We start from the raw sequence: 22,728 nt of genomic DNA on the forward strand, positions 1-22,728 counted from the left end.
TTTATGATTTATTTTGATAATAAAACCGACAAATAGTTTACTTAAGGTTCCACATTCAACTTTAAAAATAGAAGATACATACTTTTTGATTTGAGTTACTTTTGAGTCTGGAAAAATCACTGACCTCTTACTCCAATTTTTTTTTGAAAGACTTTTTAAAAATTGATTTTTAGAGAGAGAGACAAACATCGATGTGAGAGTGAAACATCAGCCTGCTGCCTCCTGCACACCCCCTACTGGGGACTGAGTCCACAACCTGGGCATGTGTCCTGACTGGGAATTGAACTGACAACCTTCTGGTGCATGAGATGACACCCAACCATCTGAGTCACACAGGCCAGGGTTCTTGCTTCCTTTCTTTTATTTCATCTTGTGAAGAACAGAAGTGAATAATCACTCAGAAATGGGTGGGTGAATGGGCAGGCAGTTATATTTTTCTCTTCAGATTTACTAAATTATATTCAGGTTGGCACCAACTAATGTAATACAATATTTAAATCTCATGGTTTAGTTAACCATGTCTAGTTAAATATAATGTTAGATATTATGCAAAGAAAATGAGTGAACACTTTGGCTACAAATAACTACTGTTTATTGTTAGTCTAGTAAACCTTTTTGTCTTAGTTTTAGTTGAGCTGATAACCCTTTATATTGATAGCACACTTTCCACATATTTTGATTACAAGAGTCACATAAACATTGATTCCTTAATTAGAAAAGAATTTAAATTTATTGTACTACGTGTAGTATAAATACCTGTTTGTTAGGAATAAAGATGTTATTTGACACTATCTAATTATGACTCAGAGCTTAGTTATTTCTCCATTTCTGTAGTTCCCAAAACCCTACTTACCTTTTTAGTTTTTACTTTTTTAGATTTGAAAACATTTTACTAATGCAACAGTGTGTAAATGCAATGTGTAACCTAGACACTTGATTGACTTTATTTTTGGCCAGTGGTGGAATATTAATTAATGTAAATGTAAGTATTTATAGTTAATATATATTATAAATTATATGACTTATATTAAAGTTTTACTAAATTATGTTTCTACATTTTATATTTTTACACTATTTCATAGTATACAAATATCGCACCAATATTATAGGAGTAAAATTATAAGTTATTTATCTTTATTTCATTATATATTTTTTTCTGGTGGTTGTAGGCCAGAGCTTGAGCTTATATGCTTTAATGAGCATAGATTTATGTGTGTTCACTGCCATCTAGTGGCTGTTCTACAAATTGCAACTTGTATTTTCTTGCTCCTTCAACTATCTAGTAGTTATTGTCTAGATTGTTCTATTGTCTAAGGTTCAGAAATAGATTTTCTTTAATGTGGTTTATAACTTAAGCATTTCAGGTTATATAAGTTGTCCAAATAAAACTACAGTGAATATCAATTACAACATTTCAGTCAAAACCTTTTGTTGGTTTAATTTTTGCTATCTGTTTTCAATGTCTACATTTCTTTCTCTTACCACATAAAACCCTAAAATAAAAGTTTACACCTAATATGGTAAGATAATTGCTATGTTTATGTTCTGAAAATGTAAAAAACGAAATGTATGTATTCCCGATAATGTTTTAGCTTTGCATAATCCCTTGAAGTGCCACTGAAAAATGCCTTCTACAGGCCTAATTGCCTATTTCTGATCTTATATTTAACAGATTTTCTAAGAGAATGGAGGAAAAAAAGGAAATCAGTTATCATTTAAGAACTAGAAATTGAGATTTTGTTTACTGGATAATTGACAGTGTATGGGAATGACCCTGAACACATTTACTTAAAAACGTATTGGGCTCTATCTAGAAATTTTTTCTTGTAAGGTTGAGCCTTTTGTGTCATGTGTGAATCTTCACATCAGCAAGCTACAGTGGTAATCATTCACCTGCCTCATTTCCATTTTAGACTTGAGAAACACATAATTAAAGAAAAATTAAGTTAATTGTACTTTTAAATTAAGAGTGTTTTGAAATGTGAATTCTGACTTGTAAGAAATTACCAAACTGTTTTCCATAGTGGCTGTACCATTATATATTTCCATCAACAGTGGATGAGAACTCCTCTTGCTCTTCATCCTCCTCAGCATTTAGTGTTGACATTAAAAAAAAAAAGACATTCCAATAGATGTGTGATAAGTCATTGTGGTTTTAATTTGCATTTCCCTAACAATTAATTATGTTGAACATCTTTACTTAGTAAATTCTTTTGAGCACCTACCACAAACAAGTCATAAAAGTTAGTTATTAAAGGGGTTGTCTGAACACCACCCCTATGAAAAACAGTACATTGATGATCTGTTCTCTGCATATAAAGCTGTGTTTTTTTTTATAAGCATTCAGATGGCATTACACATTGTAAGTGAATCCAGTTAACGAACATTTAAGAATTGTAACTATAGCTTAAAAACTCATAATAGTTATGAAGTATTAAATTTTATTGAATTTGTTATATTTACAAGAAAAAGAATTTTTAATTTAACTCTATAATTTAGTGGAAATATCTTAAAACAGTGTCTTCTTTAAAAAAATTATTTTTTACTGATTTTTAGAGAGAGGAAATGAGAGGGAGAAACATCAGTGAGAAACATTGATCTGCTGCCTCTTACATGCCCCCTACTGGGGGTGGAGCACACAACCCAGGCATATGCCCTGACCAAGAATTGAACCAACACCCAACCAACTGAGCCATACTGACCAGGGCTAAAAAACAGTGTCTTAATACGTTGCTAGCATCATGTCTCTAAATGGCTGATAGTTTGGACAAAGAGCCTAAGGATAAGACAGAAATTTATCCCTCTGTAGTTCAGAATTAAGTATAGTAAAATGGATTATTCTTCAAGAACTTACTTACTGTCTTAGAAACCTGGTGCATATATATGTGATGAAAGTTTTTCTCTGCTGAAAAATTTAGTAGTAACGTCTCAATATTTGTAGTATATGCATATTTATAATTATAATTTTCATTTATTTTCAAAGCAAGTTCAAATTTTTTTTAATTTAAATTTTTTATTTTTAAATACTTTAAAAATTAGGAAAAAGTTGCCAGGCTGGTGTTGCTCAGTGGATTGAGTGTCATTCCATGGACTGAGAGGTTCCAGTTTGATTCCCAGTCAGGGCACAAGCCTGGGTTGCAGGCTCAATCCCCATTAGGGGGTGTGCAGGAGGCAGCCGATCGATGTTTCTCTCTCACATCGATATTTCTCTCTCTCTCCTTCCCCCCCCTCTCTAAAAAATCAATAAGAACATATTAAAAATTTTTTTAGCCCGGCCATTGTGGCTCATTGGTTGAACGTTGACCCATGCACCAAGAGGTCCCTGGTTCGATTCCCAGTCAGGGTGGCCAGTTGATCTCACTCATTGCTGTTTCTGTCCCTCTCCCTTCCTCTCTCTCTAAAATCAAGAAAGAAAAAATATTTAAATTTTTTTTTTAATTAGGAAAAAGTTGCAAAAAAGTACAATTCCCATATAACTTTTATCCAGCTTTTCCAAGTTTAACATTGTACAAAACTTCAGTCCAATAATCGACATTCGGAAATTAACATTAATGAAATACTAACTGGTTTACATTATCTTACTGAAATATTGCCAACTATTTCACTAATGCCCTTTTCCTGATTCAGAATCTAATCCAGGATCACACATTGTTTTTAGTTGCCATGCTTCCTAGTCTGCTTTAATTTGGAACAGTTTCTTAATCTTTCTCTTGTTTCTTATGACTGTTTTGAACATGACCAGTTAGTTTGGGGAAAGCAGGAAGGGAGTGGGATTGGGGAGGAAGGGGTCAATGGGGGAACATGGGAGATATCTTAATACTTTCAACAATAAAGATAAAATAAATAAAAAGAATACCAGTTAGTTGTTTTCTCTCTCTCTTTGCAAAAATACCACAGAAATGATGAGCCCTTCGTAATGTATCATATCAGAAGGGAATGATCTAGATATATCTTACTATTGATGATATTTACTCTCATCAGATTAAGGTGATGTCTGTCAGCTCTCTTTACTATAAAGTGACTGTTTTTCCCTTTTTAACTAATATCTTATAGTTATTGAAAAATTAAAAGTATAGTCTTTCCACTTAATGGATAAACCATAGCATACAATATTACATTCTAGGTTGTCCCGCTAACCTTTTTGGGTAGGTGAGAGGTATAGATGGTAAAAAGAAATTGGATATAGTGAGTAAAAAACTTAGAAGCTTCATAGCTAGTATGATGAAATTAATGTGACCGTACCCTTCTTTTTTTTTTTTTAATATGTTTTTATTGATTTTTTTAGAGAGAGAGGAGGGAGAGAGACATAGAAGCATCTGTGTGAGAGAGAAACATCGATTGGCTGCCTCCCAAATGCCCACTACAGGGGATTGAGCCTGCAACCCAGGCATGTGCCCTGCCCGGTAATCGAACGGGGACCTCACATGGGACTGTGCTTAAGCCACTGAGCCACACTGGCCGGGCCGACTTTACCTTTCTTAAAAAGCTAATGTGAGGAATAAATGAATGAAAATATATGAAATGTCATAAATTATAGAATTCTATTAAGGCAAGGTGGTGGTAATGTTCTCCTTCCTCATTCTTACCTGTGAATTCACCTTTTAGTGTTCATAAGTAATATGACTTAAAATGATTGGCAGCCTTCTTTCAAATGTCATTAACCTGTTCGGACCTGCCTGATTTGCTTTCTTACGAAGAAGGGCACACCGAAGGCGCTTGTGGAGAAATATAATCAGAGCATCAGTAAGCCTTCTTTACCCCCTTTCCTGAGTGTATTGCCTTGCTTCCTGCTGCTTGCTTCCCCAAATCTTACCCTAGGAATATAGGGTATGTAAGCTTGTTGCTTCTTTGGGCTTCATTTTGGGCCTTGCTATATGGGGAATAGGTGCCCAATACCTTTTTGCCAACTCTGACATGTCATAGGGGATCCAGAATTGAATCCAGAAAGGATTCTGCCCTTAAAGACCTATTCTACTTTACTTTCTGTCGTATAGGCTCAAGGGCATAAAAAGTGAATCTATTTATGCTTAAGTGGTCACCAACTTCACTGTTTTCCTAGTGCTTAACCCAATTAAAGATGGTTACAGTATGTGTCTATTTGATCTTCCATAACAAAATATCACAAATGGGGTGGCATACAAATAGAAATTAATTTTCTCTTGTGAGTTTGGAGGGTAGAAGTTCAAGATCAGGGTCCAGAAAATTTGGTTTCTGGCTTGGAGATGGCTGTCTTCTTGATGTGTTGTCACATGGCCTATCCTCTACATGTAGAGAGAGAGCACTCTAATGTCTCTTTCCTCTTCCTTTATGGACACCACTCCTATCAGATTAGGGCTCTACCTTTATAACCTCATTTAATCTTAATTACCCCCCTGAAGCCTCTGTCTCTAAATACAGTCACATTGGGGCTTAAGGGCTTCTGTCTATGAACTCTGAAGGGGCACCGCTCAGTCCATAACAAGTTACTGCACCTGAGCACAGTTTGTAGGAATTCATACCACTGGCAGAGAGCAAAATGAAAACATGATGGCTCAGTAAATACTTTTTTGTTCTTTTGGATTTTATTCCTAATGTGGGTACAATATGTATAATAGATACTGGTAAGTCTGATGTGAAGAAATTTATTGGACATTGTTTGAGTACATACTCAAAGGAAAAATAAGCTTTTGGAGTGTTTTGCTATTTTGGATTTTCTCCATCAGTGCTTCCTATGTTATAACAACATGGCGTGCTTACAAAATGATGACATGTTTACCGCACACTGGGATAAAGGAAGAAGGTGCTCAGGGCTGGTGGCAGTTTGTCCTCTGCCCCAGACCTCAACTGCCTGCCCTGAGGCCTGAGGAGAGATACAGCTCAGCCTGTCACTAACACAAATGTGGCATACCAGTTGGGAATCTCTGCTGTTACTCGTCGATGTAAATTTTTAATTATAAGTAAATAAAAAAAAATTACTCTTTGATTGGCTAAGTATTTTGTGTTTTCCTCTATAGCTAACATAAATATCAGCCAAATAGATATAGAGCAGTTATGTCTGATAGAATATTCTATGATGTTGGAAAGATTCTATATCTCCGCTGTCTGATAATATGATAGCTACAAGCCACATGTGACTTTTTTTTATTTGCCACTTTTTTTCGTTCCTTTTTAAATTTTTACCGTATTGTATTGATTTTAGAGAGAGGAAGAGCAGGGGAGAAAGAAACATCGATCACATGCCCCAACTGGGCGATCAGATCGGCAGCCTGTGTATATTTCCTGACTGGGAATTGAACCCGCCACACGTCATAGAATATTCTATTAGACCTAACTGCTGTATATCTATTTGGCTGATATTTATGTTAGCTATAGAGGAAAACACAAAATACTTAGCCAATCAAAGAGTAATTTTTTTTATCTACTTATAATAAAGAATTTACATCGATGAGTAACAGCAGAGATTCCCAACTGGTATGCCACATTTGTGTTAGTGACAGGCTGAGCTGTATCTCTCCTCAGGCCTCAGGGCAGGCAGTTGAGGTCTGGGGCAGAGGACAAACTGCCACCAGCCTTGCACCTTCTTCCTTTATCCCAGTGTGCTCCAACCATCTGAGTCACCCAGCCAGGGCCACACGTGACTCTTGAGCACTTGAAATGTGGCTGGTGCAATGGAGGAACTAAATTTTATTTAGTTTTAGTTAATATAAATTTAAATAACCTCTTTAATAGAGGAGGATGAGTTCCTGAGGCACAAGGAAGAAGCGATGTAGCTAGTGACACTGGATAGCATAGATATGGAGGATAGCAAAATACTGATTGATATCTAGGTTTAAAAGAAGGAACAGAACATTAAACATGCTTTATTTCCAATAGTGCCTCCTGAAAATTTTTTCTACAGAAAGGATAGGACCTGCTCTGTACAGTCAAGAGATCATTTTGTATGGGTGGTACTGATAACTAACACTTCAGCAATTACCATGTGCCAGGTTCTGTACAGTGCTGAGCTCTTTATATTCATTATCTCACTTAATCCTCTTATCAACCTTATGAAGTAGGTACTTGCAGATCAAAGAACTGTGACTCATAGAAGTCAGCAGTGAGTCCAAGGTCACATATTCAGTGAGTGAGTCCACTGCCACTCAAAAAGGGTCTCTTATTTCAAAACTTACTCTGTTGAACTGTACAGTACAGCTTCCATCAGTGATCACGAAAGCTGAGACTTTTCATAAGCATTAGGTAGGAAGAAATTGCAAGAGTAGGGAAATTGTTTCAAAGAAATAGCTAATTCATTTAAACTTATCCTAATGTGCTTCCTCTTTGTCTTCAGAATTCTGAAAAATCAGAATTTCTCTAGGTAATTTACTTTGTGTTAATTGGAGATAGGTAGGGTTAGAGGGTGGGTACTAACAGAATCAAACCTAGGCTCTAATTGCTCTTTAGAAGTTTTATTATTATTACTGTTATTATTTTGATAATGTTGACATCTTGGGTACAAGAGGGCACTCTGCTGTGTAAGAATGGTTTTGGCTGTAAGTAATAGAAAACCATTTTTCAGCTGTTTTAAACGGTTAGGAGATTGTCTCACAAGACAAGGCCATGGATGAGCAGTCTGAAGGCCCAGAAAGTACCAATGTTGTGGCTCTGCTTTCCTTTGCTTTTCTTTACTCTCCCCCAGTCAGGGTGAGGGTTTAATCCTCAGGCTGATAGCAGGATTCTAGCAGCAGTTCCAGGTATTATGTCAAAACTTCCAGAGAAAGAGGGAGAGTCCGTTTCTTCTTTTCCTTTTTTGTAAAAGTAGGCAATAGTATAATAAATCTACATGTATCCATCATCCAGCATCATCAGTGATCAATTTGGAGCCACAGTTAATTACTTAACCTGTATTCTATCTTCCCTCCCCTTGCTGTGTTTTTTAAGAACCAAGGAATGTTTTTGCCCTGGCCAGTTTGGCTCAGCAGTTAGAGCGTCGGCCTGCGGTCCAGAGAGGGTTTAGTTCCTGCTAGGAGCGTGTACCTCGGTTGCAGTTTGTCCCCGGCCCTGGTTGTTCGTGCGGGTGGCAGCCACTCGATGTGTCCCTTTCACGTCGATGTTTCTCTCTCTCTCCCTCCCACTCTATCTGAACAAAAAATAGAAAAATGTCCTTGGATGAGATGATAAAAAAAAAAAAAAAAGAACCAAGGAATGTTTTTAAGAAGTGCTATTTAAAAAAAAAAAAAATCATTGGAAAGGAGTTTCCGCCTCCTGTGATTTTTTTTCCCCCAGACTGCTTTGGACCCAACCCACTTTTGGGGGCTAAGTGTGAGATCCAGCCTTCCCTGAAGAGACTAGAGGTGGTGGTGGTGGGATTCCTGGGGAGGGGTAAGACAGGTTTGGTTGGAGAGGAGGAAGAGACAGAGAACAATATCTGTTCTGGGCACCTTCTTTTATAATTTATGTGGCTCATTTTTAATATTGACTAATTGGTTGACTGATTGCTTAGGCTGGGCTTTTTGGGTGGAATCTCATGGAAGCTACATTGTGACCTGGTTTTTATCTGATATAAAAATGTTTCAGCCATTGGTGATGTGCTTTAAAGAATTAATTCCTATTGATCAAACTGACAAGAAACCAAGCTTTACTCACTTGTTAATGTCTAGTAAATAACTTATATTTGTAAAAAGTAAACTACAGTCTATAAAGAAGGCTAAATTGGTAGAGTTAAAAAAGAAAGGGAATTACTATTCCTATTGAGCAATGAAGTATTATTATCAGTCTCTGTTCATTTGTTTCCAGAGTATGTTTTTTTAAAAGCACTGTTTCTCTTGCTTTTAGTGGCATTTATTTTCAACTGGCTTGGATTTTGTCTGTCCTTCTGTATCACCAATACCATAGCTGGAAGGTATGGTGCCATCTGTGGATTTGGCCTTTCATTGATCAAATGGATCCTTATTGTCAGGGTGAGTGTCTTGATAACCTCTGTCACTTTTATTTTTTAAATTAAAATACATGAAATTTCCTGTGTGTTTCATAAATATTCATTTTATGCATATGAATTCAGTTATTTTGAGACTTGTACTTAACTTCTAGACTTTGTGTTCTGTGGTCAGTCACGGTCCAAAAATATTAAATGGGAAATTTCAGATCTTTTGAGGGGGTGGGGAGGGGAGAGAAAGAGAGAGAGAGAGCGTGCAAGAGCACATTCACTTAACTTTTAATATAACATATTGTTATAGTTATGTTTTATTGTTAATCTTTCGTTGTGCCTAATTTATAAATTAAACTTTATTATGGGTTTGTATGTATATGAAAAAACATAGTATAGGTAGGATTCAGTACTGTCCACAGTTTCAGGCACCCACTGGGGGTCTTGGGACATATCCTCTGATGATAAGGGGAGACTACTGTATATGGAAAGAGCTTTGAAAGAAAAAGTTGTGTGGATCTCATCTTTATTATGTCAGTATTCTAACTAAGTTTTCAAATTCTTTTGAGCATTAGTTTCTTCATAATAAGCTGATAATAGCTGCCTTTCAGGATTTTTGTGAGCTAAGGTTAATATTATACCTTTAGTATACATTGAGAAATGATATAAGGCAAATATTTAAAAAATCTTTGGTATCACTTTGCAAAGTATATGACTGTCTACTATGCTGTACATCTGAAACTAATACAAAATAATGAATGTAAACTATAATTAAAAAATAAAATTTAGAAATAATAATAGCTGCCATTTATTGAGTACTTTATTATGTTCCAAGCATAATTTGTTACAAACACTAAATCCTTTCATCCTGTTAGTGATGTTGGTGACAATCTAACCATTTTATTAATGATAAAACTAAGAATAAAAGATTCTAATAGCTTGCTTAGTGTCCTTCAATTTGTATGTGGGTTAAAATCTAGCTTGTTCTCTTTTTTTTCTTATTAAAATTTTTTTTTGCCCAGCCGGTGTGGCTCAGTGTATTGAGCATCGATTGTCCCATGGACTGAGAGGTCCTGGTTCAATTCCAGGTCAGGGCACATGCCCGGGTTGCAGGCTCGATCCCTGGTGGGGGAGAGGGCTGCAGGAAGCAGCTGATCAATGTGTCTTTCTCACATTGATATTTCTATCTCTTCCTCTCTCTCTCTAAAAAAAAAAAAATCAATAAAAGCATATTAAAATATTTTATAAAATTAAAAACAATTTTTTTCCAATTACAGTTGATATACAATGTTATAATAATTTCAATTTCAGGTGTACACCCTAGTGATAGGATAGTATATAACTTACTAAGTGATCATTCCAGTAAATCTCATACCCATCTGACACCATACATGGTTATTAGAATATTATTCACTATACGTATTCCCTGTGCTGTATTTTACATCCCCATGACTATTTGGTAACTACCAATTTGTACTTCTTAATCTTTTCACCTTTTTCACCCATTCTCCCAACCCCCTTCCGACTGGCAACCGACAAAATGTTCTTTGTATCTATGAGTCTGTTTCTATTCTGCTTCATTTATTTTGTTTATTAGGTTTAATTGTTGATAGATATGTATTTATTGCCATTTTATTCATTTAAAAAAATTTTTTTTTCTTCTTGAAGAAGAAGACTCTAACATTTCATATAATACTTTAGCTTTTTCTTGTCTGAGAAGCTCTTTATCTTTCCTTTGATTGTAAATAATAGTTTTGCTGGGCAGAGTGGTCCTTGCTTTTAATCACTTTGAGTATTTCTTGCCAGTCCCTTCTGTTCTGCAAAGTTTCTTTTGAGCATTCGGCTGACAGTCTTATGGGAGCTCCGTTGTAGGTAACTAACTGCTTTTGTCTTGCTGCTTTTAAGATTTTCTTTTTGGCCCTGGCCGGTTTGGCTCAGTGGTTGGAGCATTGGCCCACGGACCAGAGAGTCCCAGGTTCAGTTCCCGCTAAGGGCACGTACCTTGGTTGCAGTTTGTTCCCGGCCCCAGTTGGGGTTGTGTGGGTGGCCACCACTTGATGTGTCTCTCTCGCATCGATGTTTCTCTCTTTCTCTCTCTTCCTTCCTCTCTTCCTCCCACTCTATCTGAAGATAAATGCAAAAATGTCCTTGGGTGAGGATTGAAAAAAAAGGATTTTCTTTTTGTCTTTAACTATGAGCATTTTAATTATGATCTGTGGGCCTCTTTGGGTTCATCTTGTTTGTGACTCTGTGCCTCCTGGACTTTATATCTATTTCCTTCACCAGGTTAGGGAAGTGTTCTATAATTCTTTTTAAAAATAGGTTTACAATTTCTTGCTCTCTCTCTTCTCCTTCCTGCACCCCCATGACGTGAATGTTGGTACGCTTCAAGATGTCCCAGAGGCTCCTTACACAGTCTTCATATTTTTGGATTCTTTTGTCTTTTTACTGTTCTAATTTGCTCCCTTATAGTCCAAATCACTGTTTTGATTTTTGGCTTCATCTGCTTTACTATTGATTCCATGTAAATTACCCTTCACTTCAGTTTGTGTTTTATTCTTCATTTCTGACTGATTCTTTTATGGTTTCCATGTTCTTTTTTTTCAAATTACAAGAAAAAGTTTATTTAGAAAGTTAAAGAGCTAGTAACAGGATCCAACTTGGCTGTATAGATTCAGGAAACAAGTTACAGAGGCAGAAGAAGGGTCTTTGGAGCCTAGGAGAGAGTAAGGGAAAGGTGCAGGCATGCTTCCGAGGGGGAGAGCACGCTCCATGTCCTTTTTTATGCTGTAACATTCTAAATTCATCTACTTTTCCCCTGAGTTGATTGAGCATCCTTATAACTAGTGTTTTGAACTCTGCATCTAGTAGATTGTCTTCCTTTTGTTTAGTTCTTTTTTTTGGAGTTTGGTTCTGTTCTTTCATTTGGGACATGTTTCTTTGTATCATTTTGGCAGCCTTCCTATAGAGCTGCAACGTCTCTCGAGTTTGGTAGAATGGCCTAATGTAGTAGGTGTCCTGTAGGGTCCAGTGACACAGACTCCCCATTCACCCAAAGTGGGCACTACAGGTGTGTCCCTTCCTCCCTCCCCCCCCTTGTGGGCTGTGTAACCCTCTTGTTGTAATTGAGCCTTGATTGCTACTGGTACCTTAGTGGAATGGATTTATCCCCAGGCTGATCGGCTGTAAGGACTGTCTGTGGCCACTGACCACTGACCTCTGACTACCATGGAGGATCATCCACAATCCCAACTGGTTTTTACAGCCTGAAGTTATGGGTTCTTCTCTTCCTGGCACTGGAACTCTGGACTGGGAGTCCTGGTGTGGGTCTGGAACCCCTCACTCCTCATGGGGGACCTCTGCAGCTGAAATATCCTTCCTGACTGTATCTGCCACATGTGGGTGTGGGGCCAGCCCATTCCAGTCCATGTCTCTGCCCCTCGTTCCAGTGTCCTTGTGGCTTCTTCTCTATATCCTTAGTTGTAGGACTTCCATTCAGCTAGATTTCAGGCAATTCTGAATGATGGTTGTTCTGTCGTTTAGTTGTAATTTTGATGTGGTTGTTGGAGGAATAGAGTACCAAATTTTCCAGCTTGTTCTCAATTCGGTGCCTCTTCTAACTCTGTAGTGCCTCTGTACTTGGACTTTTATTATAATGCTCCAAGCAATAAATTCCCCTTGGAGGTGAGTACTGAGAAAAGGGTTTTCTCCCAGAAGCCTGGGTGTTTCCTTTTATTAGACAATAAGTAATTTATAAATCATACTACTACTTTCTTTTTTGTTTCTGAGTTGCTGTGAACTTCAGATTTAATGTAAACATCTTTAGCCCAAGATTCTGATATTTTATTTCTGCCTAAGGCTTTTGATGTTTTCATTGTTTCTTTTAAAATGCATATGTGTTTTATTAAAACTAACAAGCGTTTTTGAAAATAGGATGTAAACAATAAAATACTGGTGTTATATTAATAAAACAAAATCAGATAAATTCTTGGTAGTTAATTTGTTTTTCAAAATTTCATTTCTTTTGCCTGTGTTTAGCCAATCAACATGATTGATTTCCTTTTTTTTTATTTTTTTATTCTTTAATTTTTTTTTTTATCTTCACCCGAGGACACTTTTCCATTTTTTTGTTCAGATAGAGTGGGAGGGAGAGAGAGGAAGAGAGAGAGAGAGAAACATTAACATGAAAGGAACACATCGAGTGGCTGCCACCCACACGACCAACCAGGGCTGGGGACAAACTGCAACCGAGGCACGCACCATTAGCGGGAACTGAACCCGGGTCTCTCTGGGCTGCAGGCTGACCACTGAGCCCAACTGGCCAGGGATGATTTCCTTTTTTTTAAACAACAACTTGACTCAATCCTATGATTTTTAATATTTTTAAACATTTTGATAACTCAGCAATGAGCCGAAAAATTTGCTTTATGAGTCTTTCTCTTTGACATTAAGGTGAAGGTAATTATAGTCTTTACTTGGGAGTAAATAAAGAATATTTTTAAGTAAATACTGTGGGGGAAGAATGACATTGTTCCAATTTTCTGGTTGCCTCTTGACATATAACATTATATATTAAATTTGTTTTAAAATTAGAAAGTTAAAAATATATTGCTTTGTTCTTTTTCTTCTTACAGCCTGTAAAACTTATATGAAAACCTTTTATTTCTAATTATTAATCACTTGATTAAAAGTAGTGTAGTGCAGTCCTACTTTACAAATTATATTTTCCTAATTTTCTAGTTCTCCTTTCATGGTACATATTTTAAAGATGTTGGAGTATGTGGGATTTGCACCTCTAATGATACTAGGAAATTTTTCATCTTTGAAATTTCTAAAACTCTGAACTGAGAATTTATATCATGATTCATTTATAAGTAATACTTCCTGTAAAAGTACCTAAAACGCTTTACAAAACAGATTTAGATAATCTTTAGTGGACATCTTTCCTCAATAGTGCCATTATTCATAATTCATAAGCATTTTTGTTACTATACAAAGCTATAGAATTTTTTGGGTTTATGGTAATTACCAATAAATAGTTAGAAATGCTGGAAATGGATACTTTAATTAATTTCAGACTTGAGGACAAATCTGTATTGAACAAAACTATTTTTAGTTGAATCAGATTCAGTTTGGAGATCAATGGAAACAGAATAGATAAAACAAATTAATTTTTAGTAGTTTTAGAGGAGGTTATATTAAACACTTCTAAAAAAACAGTTATTTGAAGCATTGTTCAGATCCTAAAGGATAATAGGAAAGAATTATCTGAAGTAGCTCTGAAGAAAACTAGATTGACTTAAAAAAACTTCAAAATAATAAATCTTGATGACTAAAGTCTAATCAAGGAAAAGTACCTGTGTCCAGTGTCATCAGACCCTGTCTTCCATCTGCCTGTTCATGTTTTCATTTCACAGAGAATATAAAACTGCCACCATGGCCACCGTTGAAATGCCACTTCTAGGCTCATTTAGCTGTTCTCAGCTCACCGTTGGGTACTGAGTGCTGGAGCATCAGTTTGAAAATAAAAAGACTAATGAATTGGGGGTCTTTATGGTATTCTTGGCAGTAAATAACGGTAGGGGTATACAGAGGATAGAAGCTCTTCTTTTTAGAGGTTAGCAGAACATATCTATCTGATAAGATTAACTATTTTGGCTTTCGGTGTAAATATCTAAAGTAGCGGGTTGCTGTAATATATTTGGGATGGTAGTAATAGTTTTGAGAGATTATGAAAAAATAACTGACTTGTGAACTCTTTGATTAGAAAATGTTGGGTTCAGATATATAGTATTTACCCTTTTTTTTCTTACAAGCAGATGGAAACTGATTTTTGTTTCCAAGATATTTTACATATGTTTGTTATGTATGAAAGATTTTTTTGTCAAATCAATTTATACGTATGTCATTTTTTTTTCTTGTGCTGTTTTTAAGCGCTAAAGATTATGTGAGGTAAATCATTCTGAAACTGAAGCTACGTAATTTTCAAATTTAGGTACACAGACATAATTAATATATTTATTTTCACTCCATAGTTTTCTGATTATTTTACTGGATATTTCAATGGACAGTATTGGCTTTGGTGGATATTTCTTGTACTTGGTAAGTTTATTCTTAATGCATTTCACTTTGATTAATTTGCATTTAGATTAACTTTGGTATTTCCTAAAATTTTAAGATGTAAATACATTGTGTTACAGTTTAGGTAGAAATAAATTTACTGTAAAATTCTCATATCCTAACACTTGTATAATTATGTCAGCTATTCAAATAATTCATAGTACTCCAGATATCTTAGAACGGGAATTCAGAGCCATTCAATTTAAAGAGTCACTGGTTTAATGACAATTGAATACTACAACACTTGAAAATCTAACATGATTAAAAATAATTGTGTTCAGTTTTTACCTTGGAAAATATACATACATAATTTATTTTAATGGTCTTAGGAAATGTTGAGAGTAGAATAGTTGGATATCCTATTCATTCTGTTATTTTTGAATCACTGAAACATTTTTTATACTTTTGAAATGTGTCCTGCCTTAATCATTGATCAGCTAAGGAAAGGTTTCATGCCTAATGATCACTGTACTTGTGTTGAATTGTCTTCTGACAAGGTATGTCTTTTTATTAATATTGATGAACTTAGGATATCCAATTTTTGTTCCCTTGTGTTTTTCACTTTAAATGTATGGTAATTAAGTTACTTTTAAAATCACATTATACCTTTAACCCACATTCAGATTCGTTTACCAGCGCGAAGTATACATTTTGTTTCTATTTGGGTTTAAAAGCCTACATTTCTATAGTAGAATAATTGTAGCAGAAAATAATAGCATTTCAGTAGGTGGCAGTCTTCTCCTTGAGTTTTTATTTATTCCAGCTATTGGATCTTTAGGATGTTTTGGGACACAAATTCTTAGTAGTCAGTTAAGATCACTAAAGATTCTGGATTCTTTCTCTAGTAATTATAATGAAGTTATTCTAGTGTTCTGATTTTGTTGGGGGGTAAGATTCATACAGGTTTCAGCCAGGTTTTTATATTGTTATATTTTGACTGCCAGAATTCTGTTTTTTATTGCGTTTTCTTACTTAAAAGTGAAAAATATATAAAGTTTATTAGATAGTTAAGCATATTAATTGAGTATATTTGCTCATATATATTATTAACAGGAAAATTCTAGGAAAACAACTGTGGGGCAGAGTGAGCTATAAAAGACAAACCCAGTTCCATGTCAGAGCCATAATCTAGCATTTAGGGGAATGTGAAAATTTAATCTGTGATGAAAATGTTGCTCTCATATATACTCAAGAATGTTGAGCACATTGTAGAACTCAGAAACAATAGCTGCTAAGTGATTGGTTTCTAGATATGAACTGGCTTATTTTAGAAAGTAAACAGAACAAAAAGTCTTAGAAACAGCATCTTCATAGACAAAAGAAGGGATTTCACAAATAATTTTGGTTTATATTTTTTGATAATACTTTTATATTTGGATCATGATGTCCATTATCTTTGAATAGCATCTGGAAGGACATGGGGTGGAATTCAGAATGAGAGTCACAATTGGAAGGAGTTAAGATATGGGAAGCAGATAGAATCAAATTTAGCTGAAATTTATACCACTTGTTTAAGTCATTGTTTGTATATCTCTTCTATCTTTCCTCTCTAATTTATTATGACCATGGCTTTTTTTTTTTTTTTTTTTTTTTTTTTTTTTAGTGCTTTGATTATTTGGAGTTGGGGTACAAATTTAGTTTGGGACTTTGTATTTTAAACTGACAAACTCTTCCTCCTTGTGAGGAAGGTTACACGCATACATGTCTTCTGTTTTTTGTTTTTGGTCCCACGATTACCCGGTTAAAAATTTACTGGTGTTAATAAATGTTTTCCTTAGAATTGTATGCTTAAGTATATCAAAGACTTAAGTCTACTAATAATGTTACTATTTTTTTTTTTTATATGTAGCTAATATTTTTCATTTGAAACTTTGAAGCGTTTCACAGGCATTATTTTATTAATTATTTAAGATTCCTGTGATGTGAATGATTATTATGTAAAAATACTGTTTTACTGAGGAGAACACTGAGATAGATAGGAGATATATCCCAAATCATTTAAGAAATTACTAGAATGGCTGCTTCCTAAGTCTTCTTTCCTGATTCTTCTTAATTTTTATTATTACTTAAAAATAATAACTAATGGTTAGAATTATTTACATAATGCATATATCTTTAAATATAGATTTCACTGATGACAGACACTTGATATTGCTAGATAGGCTTATTAGTTTTATCCCACAGTTGTTAGCATTAACATGCGTATATTCTCTCTTGAACACTATTTTATATCAGAAAATATGTCTTAGTTTGGTTATTAGCTACATTAATTAAAAATTTGGTAAAACGGGATTTCTATGAGTTGAATCAGTTTAAGTGCATTAGGTTACTTTGCTATTTAAAGAAATCATTTAATAAATGTATATTCTTGTGTAATTCTAGATTTTCATGGCTGGTTTGCTTTACTTTTTACTTTAGATATATTTAGACTTAATAAATTGAAAGTTTTTAAGGTAGCAGTAAAATTTTATCATATTTCCCCATGATGGAGTTGTCATTATAATGTAAAATATGCTATGGAGTGAATGGAATTCTACAGATAAATTTCTTAAGTCTAGAGGATCTTGCTTATAATTGTCTATTTTAAATATAACATGCCCCCTTTCTGTATAAGAATATAATATATCTGTATTATTTCAACCTTCTTAGGCCTGCTCCTTTTCTTCAGGGGATTTGTTAATTATCTGAAAGTCAGAAACATGTCTGAAAGTATGGCAGCTGCTCATAGAACAAGATATTTCTTCTTATTATAGAGGTAAAACATATTAATGTATTAACTCTTTATTCCCTTTATTTAGATACATATTAAATGCTTAATATGTACTCATGTTATTTACTCAAATGTAACATATTTAACATTTTATACTGTGCATAATCATCTTACTCAAATTTAATAAGTTGTGCGCTGGTAAAGATAACTTAGATTTGCAAAATTGAATTTTACAAATTTTAGTTTTTAAATATATAATGAGTAAACGGAAACTTTGACCAAGGATATATACGAAGTAACCACCAGCACAAAATTTAAAGGCTTGAAAACTTGAAAAACAAAATATGACAAAGTACTTACACAGAAGGGATGGACATTTTGCATAAAACAATGTGAAATCCACATAGACATCTGATTAAAAGAACAGAAAGCAAATCTGTGATTGAAAAGCTATTTGTCATGCATTAACCTTAACGGATTGGATCAAAGAATGCAAGTTATAATGAAAAAAAATAGTTCTGTCATTGTTTTCTTAATGTGTGACAGTTAGTATCAGCAATGAAGGCTACAACTTGAGTAAATGGAAATATAAAGAAATGAGTAGAGGTATCTGTCTAGTTACCCAGTGAGTTTCTGGAGGCTATGTATCGTGATAGCTTTTATTTATTATGCAGCTAGCAGTGTTTTCACATAAAGAGACTTCATATCTCTGCTCTTTATCCTAGTTTTTAAAGTAAGTACCATACACTTCATAGCTATAAATGATTTGAACTTTTAAAGTATTTGAACTGCATAAGCAAAATATCTGCTAAACCACTTAACTTCTGGATGTATCTACAAGTATAAAATATTTCAGTGTTGCTATATACTAAGTATATTCTTTCAGTAAATTGTGTGGTTTGTGATTTCATTGCTTAACATTTATTTTTAATTTATATGAATTTTATATAAGCTAACAATTTATTTCTGCTGAAGAGTACAGTGAATACAGTTGTATTCTGGATCATATTAAAATATCACTTTAAATGTTCCATTAAGCTCTCCTTCCCAAAGATGTCATATTGTCTTTTTAATCAGTTGCACACAGTGACATTAATAATTTGTCAGTTTTAACTATAAGATAAAAGAAAAGCAATTTTACTAATTTAAATGATATTCTGTGATTATTCACAGAATGACTATTTTGTTTGTATTTTCAAGAGTCTAAAATATAATGTACTATATTTAGATGGTCTCCTAAACTTTAGAAAACATTCTGATAAATGGTACTCTGTCATTTTTGTCAAAAGAACATTGTATACTTGATATAATGCTGCTATAAAATGGGTTTTTAGTATATTACCATTTAGGTAAATGCAGCATAATATATTTTAAAACTGATTCTTCCTTTGTTTTTAGACTGCATCAACCAGACATTCCTTTCTTACATCAGTGTGAAATTTCCAGATCATCTTGTAAACCTACAACTTTAATAGGATAGAAGACTACTAAATAACAGAAGACAAATTAGTTAAAAGATAGAGCTTCAAAATTGAATGACAGGATGGTTTATGCTTAAAAGCCATTTCTGTTCATTCTCTTAAATATTTATATTTCATTTGTTTTGTGCTGTTGCATATGTGCCCTTTCAAAGATCTGCATATACTTGAAAGACACCATAAAGTTGTAGCAGTAAAGTCCAGTCACATTTTGTTAATCAGTGTTTGATGTAATTCAAAGAGTTGAGTGATAAACAGTCTTCTAGCATGTAAATGCCATTGACTTCTGACCTGACTTTAGTATAATAAAAATGAAATTATTAACCATGTCAAATGCTTTAGTTTCTGGCTCTCAGATTCATCTAGTAACTACACATGAAACATCCTTTGTTAAATATAAAGTTTTTTGAAACCTGCAGTGCTGATTATTAGAAAGGCTTTGTCAGATTTTTGAACATGATTTTACATCATTATTTAACAAAGCTCTTTCTGTAAATAACCATGCATAAACTACTTTCTGCATTGTTTTCTTAGAAAATTGTGTCTAGATACCTTTCCATTAATTTTAAAATAAGTGAACTTAATATATAGAGAAAATTTGGGTGTTAAAGATAGTTTGTTTTAGGACACATTTTAAGAAAATATGGGTTTTCCTCATATCCTTTATTAGAAGGATATAAGTTTTTATCCTTCTTATAAGAAAAAAGTTTTTAAGGGACATGCTAGTTTTAGGGATTCTCAAATGAGAAGCTTGGTTTTCAGCATTGCCCATCTAGAGATTCTTACAGGAAAAGATTGTATTAGATATTATATTTATTTCATTTAAGACATTTTTGAAAATTAATTTTTTGAATAAGATATTCTCATTTTCATTTGTCTTTTAAAAAGCCAATGAAAGTATCTTTCAGTATCATTGTAATAATAATGTTTAGATGTTTAGTTTGTTAAATTTAGCAAATAAAAACTTGTACTATTAATAGCTTCTTGCTTTGTGATTGTAGGATTAACTTGTAAAAATCATATTCTGATATGCAAAATATGTTTTCAAGTTATGGAAATGTGTCTGGATCATAGGGGTGTGGGGTGTGTTTGTGTGTTGCGAGAGTGTGTGTGTCACCATTATTACAACTGGAATCTACATTCATAAGCTACTACATTTTGCAACTCATTTTATGTCTCATTTATTTTTCTTTTTTAGTTAAGTCTTTGCTTTTGAACGCCAACATTAAAAATGATGGGAATTATATCATCTTTTAAACTTAAAAATCATTTAATACAGGTAAATAGAGCATATAAAATTGTTTATTATTAGGCACTGACTACTACTAAAAAATATACCTAAAACTATTCAGGGACATTTTCCATTTTTGAAAAAGAAAAAAAATTATTATGTTTTTATAATTTTTTTTGTATTTATCTATTTTCTGATTTATTTCATTGTCTTTGATAATAAAACATACATTTTTGGTTTTGCTAATTGAGCCTATTTTTTTGTTTGCCCTCATTCATTCTCCTCCCCTGCAGAGATTTGTATTATTTACTTAACTACCTATGTTACAACCCTTGAAGCAGAACAATAGCATGAGATAAAGAAAACAATACTTAATTTAGTTTCCTGATTTGGAAATTAATTAAAATTAGAATGTCCGTACAAAAAATGTAAAGTCATGCCAGATCCCTTTCTTATTTTAATTTTCTAAAGATCTATACTTTTTTTCTTTAATAATTTTTAAATGAAATTAAACTATGATGAGTGCTAATTTTAAATTATTACATCAGATACTTGCTTTCTGAATATGGATGTGTCACTTTTAATCCAACATCAAAACTTTGCTTTTTGTTTGATTTTTGTTCCCCCAAGTCTATAAGATTTGAGTGTGTATGTTACTTAATTCTCTATAACTGGTACAGTTTAATAGTAGCCTTAAATCTCCTCATCCAAGCAGAGAAATCGGAATACTATTTTTTAAAAACTTTACACATCCTCTTTCAGATTGATCAAATCCTGCATATTTTTCACGAGCTTGGATAGAACAGCTGCTAGTGTGTTTTGGGGACACATCCACCTTCGTAGTCTGCCTTAAAGATTGAAAACCAAAACCCTTGTTAGGGTGTCTAAATTTTTGAATGAATGTGAACTTGGATTTGGAAGTTAATGAAAAAATTTATTAAATTATTTCTATTATATTTGAATAGGCTAGTTATGGCTAGGTAATTCATTTTTATGTGTTTATGAAATAAACTGATATTATGATAAAAATATATTTTTCTGTGTTAAGAATAGATTTTAGAAATTTAAAAATTAAGACAATATTATATTCAGTAAAAATGAAAATCTCTGTTTACTAGAAAACATACTAATTTCTAGCCTCTTTTTTTTTTGAATCTATAAGATATATCCCATGCCTTTGAGATTGTTCATGATTTTCAACCTGTTAAAACAATAATCACTAATGTTGCCAATAAAACCTCTCCTAACAGGAAAAGTGGAGTCTAAAAAGTCCATTTGCAGAAAAATTCAAGGTTCCTCAATTTAATGTTTTTCAACTGGTCTGTACTGTCCCCAAAAGCCCAAAAGTAATGCTTATGCATCCGATACTGTATTTACCCAGAGTGACATGTATCCTGTGCTGGTTCTTTCCATTTCCTCAGCTTACATGGGGCATCTCCTCACTCTCAAACTGTCCTGATTTGGAGGATAACTTATATGATCACTGCACATATAACTATATGTAGTTATATATACAGAACTGAGAAGTGACTGCCTAAATCCCCTGCCCTTTGAGAGAAGGAGCCTGGAGTACTAGGGCAGGAGCCAATTCTTGTTACAGCCTTTCCCAGTCAAGTCGTTGGTTTGTAGAACACACGTAGTATCTTTCCTTTAAAGTATTTGAATGATTCCAGCTTATGATAAATAGTAAACAATGAGCTTTATATTTTTAAACTGCTGTTAAGTGTTATTTTAATTGTTTATTATTGAATTCTTGAAATAGTCGTGTGGAGTATTAGTGTATTATTTTTAAAAACCTCATTCTTGATAAAGTTCAACTGTTAGATGATATTGTGCCATTTATTATTATAGGAATGTCCTTGCTCATATATAAAATAATGCTGATGTGTTTTACTTGTTAATAAAGTTCTATAGATGTGGAAATGTGAACTTGTCTATGCATCCATCCTTTTGAAAATCAGGTAGATTCACAGTATATTACCACCATCATGGCCTCACTAAAATGTTTATTTGTGATGAAAACAGCTGGCATGAAATTAGGTTGGAGTGTGCAAACATCAACTTGTCATTGTAATTGTGTGTTAGGAGGTAGATTGCAGTTTAATTTTAATAAATACAAGAAAATCAGCTTCATGAAAAGAATTCATGTTCATTTCTACTTTGCAAAAAATCAGTGGTCACCATAGGTAAGACCTACTTTGGGGCTTGTATTCTTATTTGGGACATGAGACTTAGAGTGTAAAAACTTTTCTCAAGTTTAAGGGAAAAAAAAACTTTCATTCTTTCTAGAAGTTAAAAAGGTAAATGT

General features: G+C 33.7%; 1 protein-coding gene across 1 annotated transcript in view; it reads left to right on the plus strand.

Moving 5' to 3' along the window:
• NDFIP2 (Nedd4 family interacting protein 2) overlaps window positions 1–19,523 on the plus strand; it is a 59,576-nt gene extending 40,053 nt beyond the window's left edge. Inside the window, exons 5-8 of the mRNA XM_036249835.1 lie at window positions 8,791–8,915; window positions 14,917–14,983; window positions 17,651–17,756; window positions 19,110–19,523. Of these exons, the coding sequence (XP_036105728.1) occupies window positions 8,791–8,915; window positions 14,917–14,983; window positions 17,651–17,754 (296 nt within the window). The 3' untranslated portion in view covers window positions 17,755–17,756; window positions 19,110–19,523. The remainder of the gene's footprint in view (window positions 1–8,790; window positions 8,916–14,916; window positions 14,984–17,650; window positions 17,757–19,109) is intronic.
• Window positions 19,524–22,728: the final 3,205 nt, after the last annotated feature.

Source organism: Molossus molossus, unplaced genomic scaffold (assembly GCF_014108415.1).
Source record: "Molossus molossus isolate mMolMol1 unplaced genomic scaffold, mMolMol1.p scaffold_m16_p_9, whole genome shotgun sequence".
Classification (NCBI taxonomy): domain Eukaryota; kingdom Metazoa; phylum Chordata; class Mammalia; order Chiroptera; family Molossidae; genus Molossus; species Molossus molossus.